This window comes from Ceratotherium simum, chromosome 22, assembly GCF_057802395.1.
Source record: "Ceratotherium simum simum isolate JZ-2026a chromosome 22, ASM5780239v1, whole genome shotgun sequence".
Taxonomy (NCBI): Eukaryota; Metazoa; Chordata; class Mammalia; order Perissodactyla; family Rhinocerotidae; genus Ceratotherium; species Ceratotherium simum.
Genome location: NC_141921.1, coordinates 39,556,634 through 39,566,719, shown reverse-complemented (window position 1 = coordinate 39,566,719; position 10,086 = coordinate 39,556,634). Strand labels below are relative to the sequence as shown.

Below are 10,086 nucleotides of genomic sequence, written 5' to 3'. Positions count from 1 at the left end.
GTTCCCCCGATTTACGGATAACACACATCCAGTAGTCAGAGATCCCCTTTACCTGACCTCTCCTTCTCTGAGAAACTTCTACGGCTCCCAGGCCACTGAAGACCTTGTAGCCCTCGAAAGAAATTTTGCTCCTATATAGTCCAATTCTGAGCCGTCTGAGGTGTTCCGGGGGATGCAGAGGATCGAAGCTCTTCTGCCCTTTACTGTGGCAGCTCTATGGCGCTAAGAATGAATTTACAGAGTTGAACACATTCAAATTCCTTTCTACAGTGTTTTCAGGCAGGGGAGTGACTGCACAGGGCAAGGTAAAGGTGGAGCAATATTGTCCAACCCAAAAGCTAAAAAGATAGAATTTAGGTTTTCCAAAAAGTCGTCTAGGATGGATACTGAAGGGAAAAATGCAAGGTAGTTATTGTCAGGGATTCCTAGCCAGCGTGCTGCACTGGCTTGCTTTGAGGTGTCATTTTGTATTTTTAGCCATTCACCAAGTGTTTCCTGAGCACCTACTATGTGTTAGGTGCTGCCCCAGGCTCTGGAGGTGGGGCGATAAACAGAACTGTCGGAACCTGCAAAAGGTCTGAGGTTTTATCCTGCTTGCCAGCTGAGTTAGCCTGGCCGTCTTGTAGGTGCTGGCAGAAGACGCGGACTCCTGGTCCCGAGACAAAAAGACTTTATTAGTCACAGCACGGCAGGCACAACTGGCAGCCAGAGCTTCCTATTCACATTGGTTCCCCTTGCCCTGCAAGTCCCTTGGTGTGGTGCAGAACAGCCAAGGTGGGTGCTGTGCACAGAGTAGGTCTGCGTCCCAGCTAAGGAACTCCAAGCTTAGGAAACCCCAATCTTTGAAGGGGGTTGCTAGCAAACCTGCCCAACTTTTGCCCCAGAAGGAGACGTTATCTTTATGATCAACATTACCTTTATCCTCCCAGGATGTTTGCCATATAAACGGCCTTGCAAATATAGTGCGGGAGAAAATCTGTCAATGCCTTTGCTCTGAAGATAGGGACAGACACAAGACACTCATGAAGAATTGTCTCTTAACAAAAACAACACAGTTCTGGCTCTCCTGGAACATATATCTTAGAGAAAGGGAAACAGCAAACATGACTGAATAAAGGAACAAGAAAATGTCAGAGAATGAAAAGTACAAGGAAAGAAACGCTGCAGGGAGATAATCTAGCAAGGCAAGTGACTTGGAGAGCACCTTTAGCCAGGGTGGTCACGTGGTGACCACAAGGGGTCATGTAAGCAGAGGGAGGGCACCAGCCTTGGGGACATCTTGGTGAGTGCTAAAAAACAAATATGCACATGATCCAAGTTTTGGGTTTTAGTCTAGTGGCATCTCCTGTGGTTCTCCTGCAGAAGAGACATTTCTCGAAAGTTTACATTTTAGATTAATTAGCCTTGACTGTGTTGCTTGATAATGTGGTCGTCTGCAACTGAGGATTAATAACAGAAGTGATTTAATGGCAACAGAGCATGGTTCTTTTGGAAGAAGAAATGTCTTTCCCCCTATACTAATGACAGTTAAACTTGATAAAATTTATTTCTCGTTATATGAAAGCATCAATATTTGTGAGCATCCATAGGCCTCAGAGTTTACAAATATAAACTAAACTATCTGGCTTATTTTTATTTCTCTTCCCCCCTGGTAGGGTCTTTTCTTCCTTCCAGAAGATAGAATCATGGTTTTAAGGACTTTTCTGTTATGGCATGTCCCAGGTGTCAAGAGACAGTGCAACCCCTCACCCCACTCTGCCCCCTGCAGCAGCAATGGAGGTGTGGAAAGTTGAGATGCTGGAGGATTGCGCAGTAGGGGCATGCAAAGGCTCAGAGTTGTTTCCGTGACACTTTTTTTTTTTATTGCAGTAACATTGGTTTATAGCATTATACAAATTTCAGGTGTTCATCATTATATTTCGATTTCTGCATAGGTTACGTGCCATTCACCACTGAAAGACTAATTACAACCCATCACCACACACATGTGCCGAATTATCCCTTTCACCCTCCTCCCTCCCCCCTTCCCCTCTGGTAACTGCCAATCCAATCTCTGTCTCTATGTGATTGTTTGTTGTTGTTTTTATCTTCTACTTATGAGTGAGATCATACAGTATTTGACTTTCTCCCTCTGACTTATTTCACTTAGCATAATACCTCCAAGGTCCATCCATGTTGTCACAAATGGCCACATTTCATCGGTTTTTATGGCTGAGTAGTATTCCATCGTGTATATATACCACATCTTCTTTGTCCATTCGTCCCTTGATGGGCACCTGGGTTGCTTCCAAGTCTTAGCTACTGTGAATAATGTTGCAATGAACACAGGGGTGCATGTATTTTTACGCATTCATGTTTTCATGTTCTTTGGATAAATACCCAGCAGTGGAATAGCTGGATCATATGGTAGTTCTATTCTTAATTTTTTCAGGAATCTCCATACTGTTTTCCATAGTGGCTGCACCAGTTTGCACTCCCACCAGCAGTGTATGAGAGTTCCCTTCTCTCCACATCCTCCCCAACACATGTTGTTTCCTGTCTTGTTAATTATAGCCATTCTGACGGGTGTGAGGTGATATCTCATTGTAGTTTTGATTTGCATTTCCTTGATAGTTAATGATGTTGAACATCCTTTCATGTACCTCTTGGCCATCTGTATATCTTCTTTGGAGAAATGTCTGTTCAGGTCTTTTGCCCATTTTTTAATTGGGTTATTAGTTTTTTTGTTGTTGAGATGTATGAGTTCTTTGTATATTTTGGATATTAGCCCCTTATCAGATGTATGGCTTGCAAATATCTTCTCCCAATTGTTAGGTTGTCTTTTCATTTTGTTGATGGTTTCCTTTGCTGTGCAGAAGCTTTTTAGTTTGATGTAGTCCCATTTGTTTATTTTTTTCTAATGTTTCCCTTGCCTGGTCAGACATGGTACTTAAGAATATGCTGCTAAGACTGATATTGAAGAGTGTACTGCCTACATTTTCTTCTAGAAGTTTCATGGTTTCAGGTCTTACATTCAAGTCTTTAATCCATTTTGAGTTAATTTTTGTGTGTGGTGTAAGATAATGGTCTACTTTCATTCTCTTGCATGTGGCTGTCCAGTTTTCCGAGCACCATTTGTTGAAGAGACTTTCCTTTCTCCATTGTATGTTCTTGGTTCCCTTGTGGAAAATTAGCTGTCCACAGATGTGTGGGTTTATTCCTGGGCTCTCGATGCTGTTCCGTTGATCTGAGTGTCTGTTTTTGTGCCAGTACCATGCTGTTTTGGTTACTATAGCTTTGTAGTCTATTTTGAAATCAGAGAGTGTGATGCCTCCGGCTTTGTTCTTTTTCTCCCTGATACTTACTGCTGTGTGACCTTAACCTCTCTGAGTCTCAGTGTCCCCATCTGTAAGGTGGGACAGTACTGACACCTACCTCGCAGGGTTGTTCTGAGGATAAAAAGAGATAATGTGTGTAAAAGGATAGCACAGTGCCTGGCACTTAGTAGGGATTCAATAAATGATGACAGAGATGTTGATGAAAAGCAGAACCAGACCTGAGACTCTGTGATCACAACTAAATGATTTTTGTTTTTATCCCCAGTTGAACAACTTTGCATTTCAGTGACCTTTCAGTCGAAACGAAAAGAGAGGGACTTTCGTTCTTTGATATGGTTTTGAGATGGAGGGTGTCACACTGTGTAATTGGGCATATCTCAAATCAGAATTCAAGCATCCTGTGAATTATCATCAACATTTTGGAAACTACTGAAGTCACTGAAAGTTTTTATGTTTTACAAAACATGTATAGAACTTACTTTGAAATGCATCAAAATAGAAAAGGGATGGATGAATGGATAGATGGATAGATACGTGATAAAGCAAATACAGCAGAATGTCAATTGTAGAATCTAGGTGGTGGGTATATAGGAGTTCACCATCTACTTCTTACGAATTTTCTATGTGTTTGACATTTTCATAATAAAACGTTGGGAAAAAATATGTGCAGAGTCCTGATCATATGGCCAAGATATAATCTTTGCCTCTAGAAATCATCCTTTTTTTCTAAGTATGTGAAAAAATGGAGTCATTTAAAAAGAAAGTGTCATTTAAAGCCCGTTTCCTCAATGACTGGCTTGGCACTTTAAGAAGCTCCATTGAAACTTAGAGTTCCTTGGATCAGAGTTCAAGGAGCCCAAGATTAATAACAATAATAACAGTAGAAGTACAAATGTGTGTTTATATGTAGCAGTCACCATTCTAAATGCTTTATACATGTTATTGCATTTAATCCTCACAAAACTCCTTGGGATATAGAGTATTGTTAACCCCATTTTACAGATGAGGAAACTGAGGCATAGAGAGAGAATAAGTAACTCATCCAAGGTCACCGAGCCAGTAAGTGGTGGGTTAGGAATATTGAATGTGAATACTTATATTCAGTTATATATCAGATAACTAACCTCATTCTGAGCTTAATGGGACGTGGAGAGCAATTATCAGTCGAAATCAGATTTGTTGTTAGGTTGTTTTAGCTGTTGTTTGTTTGTGTTCTGGGTTACGTGAAAAGTGTCTTCTATTTGACTCTCAGAACCAAGCTCATCTGTGCTAGATAGCACTGTTAAAAAGAGAGTCTTAAAAATATGCAAAATTATAATTGTGATCATTGTTAAGTCCATCCACCCACTCCTACCCTGCTGGTTTCTCCTTTGGATGTTATGATGTATTTCATTCACTCTAAATATGATGTTGTTGAATAATTAGAGGACTGCATTTTTCTAACAAAATTTTTTCTGAAAACCTTATATAGGGAAAGCAGAGAGTATGAAAGCCTATCTAAAGAGCGCAGAAGGCTTTTTTGTCTTGAATAAAAGTAATACCATTGGAAAACATGAGGACTCAGACCTTGTGTTAAAGGTAAGAACTCTTCCTGCCCATTGCCTACCCCTCCCCACCCCTCCCCCTCCCTCCCCCTCCCCACCCCTCACCCCCACCAAAACTTCTTACTGTCCTGTGGACTTGAATCTCTTTTCATAGTGTAAACTCTATTAAAGCAGCCACATCTTCCCTCGATGTGCTACCAATAACCAAATTGCCGAATGTCCTGGGTTTCCCTGGCACACGCAGTGAAAATGAGCACGATGCAAAGTGCCACATGCCCTCTCTCCTTGCTGAGCGTGTCTATGGATGTCCCACCCATCGCCCTCTCCCCAGCAGCCTGATGGGGCGGTTTGGACCGCGGGCGTAGAGCTGGTGCATTGACCTTCCCTTGCTCCGGGCCTGACAGCCAGGCCAGGAAAATGCCCAGCTTGGGCAGTGGCCTCTTGCCCTTCCAGAGCTTCTGGAGACTGCTGTGGCCCCTCAGAGCCCATGGTCTCCAAGCCAGTGAGTCAGGGTAAGCTGCAGGCTGAGCCTCAGCGTTCTTCCATTTCGTTTCACTCTCTGATTTAGCTGTGATTTGGTCCAGAGCCTCAGCTCACTGACAGCCAAGGAAGTTGGAAGAAAGGAAGGAATAATAAAAACAGTGGCTTTGAGCCTTTTTAAATATTGAAGGGGGGTAAAATATTGAAGCAGAATAAAATATTGAAGAGAAATGCAATGGAATCTCTCCATAAGTGTGAAAGGCAGGCATCAGCCCGCACTCAACAGAATGTTTTTATTTTGAAATAATTATAGAGTCACAAGAAGTTCCAAAAATAAAGAGAGAGAATGGTACAAAGTGTGCATATGGTTCTATGCTGTTTTATCGCTTGTGTGGCTTCGTGTGCAGCCATCAAGATAAAGAACTATTCCATCATCAAAGATCTCCCTCATGATGTTCCTTTATAGTCACAAAACCCTGTCCCACCACATCCCTAAACCGTGACAACTACTAATCTATTCTCCAGCTCCATAATTATCATTTTGAGAAGGTTATATGAATGGAATAATACAATATGTGACCTGTTGAGATTATTTTTTTCACTCAGCATAATGCCCTTGAGATCCATATAGGTTGTCAGCCTGTTCCTTTTTATTGCTGAGTAATATTCCATGGTATAGATGTACCACCATTCATTTAACCATTCACATATTGAAGGACATTTTGATTGTTTTCAATTTGGAGCTGTTACAAATAAATCTACTATAAACGTTTGTGTACAGGTTTTTGTATGAATCTAAGTCTTTATTTCTCTGGGATAAATGCTCAGGAGGGTAATTGCTGGATCATATGGTAAGTATATGTGTGGTTTCTAAACAAACTGCCAGACTATTATCCAGGGTGGCTGTACCATTTTACATTCCCACCAGCAATGTATGAGACACAGTTTCTCTGATTCTCACCAGCAGTTAGTGTTATCACTGTTTTTTATTTTATTTTATTTTTTTAATTTTAATTTTATTTTTATTTAATTTTATTTTTATTTTAGCAGTTTTAGTAAGTGTGTAGTGGTATCTCATCACGGTCTTAATTTGCATTTCCTGAATGGCTAGTGATATTGAATGTCTTTTCATGTACTTGTTTGCCTTCTGCCTATCTTCCATGGTGAAATGTGTCTTCATGTCTTTTTCTCATTTTTAATCAGATTATTTGGGTTTTTACTATTGAGTTTGGGAGTTCTTTATATATTTTAGATATGAGTCCTTTGTCAGATATATAGTTTGCAAGTATTTTCTCCCATCCGTAGCTTGTCTTTTCATTCTCTTAATAGAATATTTCACAGACAAAAGTTTTAAATTTTGATGAAGTCCAGTTTATCATTTTTTTCTTTTATAGGCTTGTGTTTAGTGTCATTTCTAAGAACATGTCACCAAGTCTTGATCCCAAGGATTTTCTCTTATGTTTTCTTCTAAAAGTTTTATAGTTTTATGTTTTATGTTGAAATCTATGAACCATTTTGAGTTTATTTTTGTATATGATGTGAGGTTTAGGTCAAGTTTTATTTTTATTGCATGTGGATATCCAGTTACTCCAGAACCATTTGTTGAAAAGACCGTCTTTTCTCCATTGAATTACTTTTGCAACTTTGTCAAAAATCTTTTGGCCGTACTTTTGTGTGGGGCTGTTTCTGAGTTCCCTGTTATGTTTCATTGATCTATGTGTCTGTCCCTCTACCAAAATGACACAGTTTTTAGTACTGTAACTATTTAAGTCCTAAATCAGGTAGAGTGATTTCTCTCACTTTATTCTTCCTTAAAAAAAATATTTTTTAACCTATTCTAGTTCTTTTGCCTTTCCATGTAAATGTTAGTATAAGCCTGTCTATATGTACAAAATATCTTGCTGGAATTTTGATAGGACTTGTGTTTAAACCTATATATCAGTATGAGAAGATATCTTTATTATGTTGTCTTCCAATCCGTGAACATGGTATGTTTCTCCATTTATTCAAGTGGTCTTTCATGATTGTTCTGTAGTTTTCAGCATACAAATCCTGTACGTGTTTTGTTAGATTTACACTTATGTTTTGTCTCTCTCTCTTTTTTTTCTTTTGAGTGATTGTAAATGGTATTATATTTTAAATTGTAGATGGTATTATATTTTAAATTTAAATGTCCACATGTTCATTGACAGTATATAGAAATACAGTTGATTTTTGTATGCTTATATGGTATCTTGCAACCTTAACTGAACTTTCTAGAAGGTTTTTTTTGGTAGATTTCTTCATATTTTATACATAAACAATCATGTCATCTGCAAATAGGAACAGTTTTATTTCTCTTTTTCTGATCTGAATGCCTGTAGTTTCCTTTTCTTGCTTTATTGCACTGGCTGCGACTTCCAATACTCTGTTGAATAAGAGTGATAAGAGCGATATAAATCTTTACTTTTGCTTGTTCCTGATCTTAGGGGAAAGCATTTAGTCTTTCACCAATAAGTATGACGTTAACTGTAGGTTTTTTGTAGATGTTCTTATCAAGTTAAGAAAGTTCTCCCTTTATTCCTACTTTTCTGAGAGTGTTTATCATAATCTCAACAGATTTAAAAATAACCCAAGGACCTCCCCTTGAGATTGTCATCCATAACGTGGTCTCCCTCCAAGGACACAGAAAATCTGTCCAGTCACAAAGTGGGGGGAAAAAAAGAAAAAGAAAAGGAATTGCAGTTTCTTCTTTATTGCAACAAGGGATAGATTTTAGGTAGTTTTCTTTCCTGTCTGACCAAAGTAGAGAGAGAGCTCTCTGTTTTGAACCTGACTGTGATCTTAGAAAACTGTAGTAAGCACAGGCTTCAGAGATAGATGGGCTTCAGAGGTAGACAGACCTGGGTTTGAATCTCATTTGGCCACTTTCTGGCTGTGTGACTTCAAGCAAGTTATTTAATCGCTCTGAGCTCGTTTTCCCTGTCTATAAATCACTTACCTCACAGGGTGGTTGTGAGGATTAAGTGGGAAATACACATGAAATGCCTGCCATATGGTGCTGAGTAAGTGAAACCATGATGGTTATTATGGTCTCATAAAATGGAGACTGAGAAGAATCCTTACAGGTACACAAGGTTGAGATGAGGAGTCACTGATACCAACAAGCTGTTTGGAAAAGGGAATTAATGAGGACAGTTATTACACAGACATAAATTGACTTGCGTTCATTGTATAAAAACAGTTGGCAGCTTACTGCTCCTTGGCCTGAGTTTAAGAAGTAAGTCACCATTGCCAGCAGCAGTCACATTGATTTATGAAGGAGTCAGTTGCGTTTCCAGAAGCACGAGCTTATATTGGCTCCCTGGAGAATAGATGATACATGAAATGTCAAATATTTTGTGAATAGAGTTTTGATGAATGCTTCTATCTTCTCTTAAATTCTCTTCCCAAAGCTTAAATGAATTTGGGAGAGGAGGTTTGCTTGGGGCGTGAGGACACAGGTCCATTTTGAAGAATTGAAACCTGCAGACATGCCAACATTTTCCAGTTTCACAAAACAAGACCAGGTGAAAATTGTCCCTCTGCCGACCTCATTGGGGCTTGCTGATCAGAAGAATTGCCCTTGATCAGCTATGGGCCACCCTTAGGAGTAATTTAACAGTCAATTTATAGTTTATGTTATTTGGGCTACTAGAAGTCATTCCACTAGATAAAGTTTATAAAAATATGTTAATAAAAAGTCATCCATGAAATTACCCAGAGGTTACATCTGGTAAATAAAAAAGATTCGTTTTATTTACCTGGGTAAATCCTAAAAAAGAGGCAGTCACTCTTCTAAAGATTCATACTCATTTGCAAGCCTGATGTATTGTTTTGATTGTCGATATCATAATGTTTTACATCATTTACTTTTTCTGATAATGGAAGTATAAGGAAGAAAATAAAAGTCACTTGTTATCACTCGGCTCAGGGAAAATCAATAATGATATCTGCAGGCTTTAGCTCTGCAGACTTTTTTTCTATATCCTGTAAGGTGTTTGGTTCCCTAATGGAGATAGGAAGCCTGCTTTCGCCAGCTGAGGTTTTACTGTTGCTGTCACTCGTTCATTCCACAAACATTTACCTGGAGCCTCAGCACTGAGGCAAGCCTGGAGATGCAGCAGTGGCAGAATCAGGCATGGTCCCTGCAATCAGGAAGCTGCTAGGAGAGAGAGAGAGACATAAGCCAAAGCATCCCACAAAGGTGTGTATGGTTCCATTCTAACATTGGGGCTCTAAAGAAAAGGATGATGGAGGACAAGAAGGACTTAACTAGACAAGGGGAGAAGGGAACAGCACATGCAAAGGGCCTGCGGTGGAAGAATATATTGTGAGCCCAAGTGACTGAGAGAAAACCAGTGTGTCCAGAAGTAAATGTGGGAAGGAGGAGGGCTAAGAGGCAATAGGCCTCCTTCAGGCCACCATAAGGATTTTGATCTTTAGCTGAACAGTGACGGGAAGAAGGTACTGAAGGATTTTAAGCAAGAGGGAGACCTGAATTTTGAAATGACCATCCTGGCTGCCGTGTGCACATTAGCAATTAGGAGCTGTATTCAGAATGTCCCCTCTCCCATTTTACACGACTCAGAAGCCTCAGCCTTGCTCCGTTCAGAGCTGAACCTTGTGAATTATCATTTGTATGATTTGATGTGGCTTGTGAACTGTAATTTTTGGAGTCAGATGTGGTGTTATTTAAACTCTGCTGGGAAAGGGGCTCAATTTTT

General features: G+C 39.7%; 1 protein-coding gene across 1 annotated transcript in view; it reads left to right on the top strand.

The window, feature by feature from the left end:
* The first annotated feature begins 4,802 nt into the window (after window positions 1-4,802).
* FHAD1 (forkhead associated phosphopeptide binding domain 1) overlaps window positions 4,803-10,086 on the top strand; it is a 129,849-nt gene continuing 124,565 nt past the window's right edge. The window contains 1 exon segment of the mRNA XM_087445824.1: window positions 4,803-4,895. Coding sequence (XP_087301950.1) covers window positions 4,803-4,895 — 93 coding nt within the window.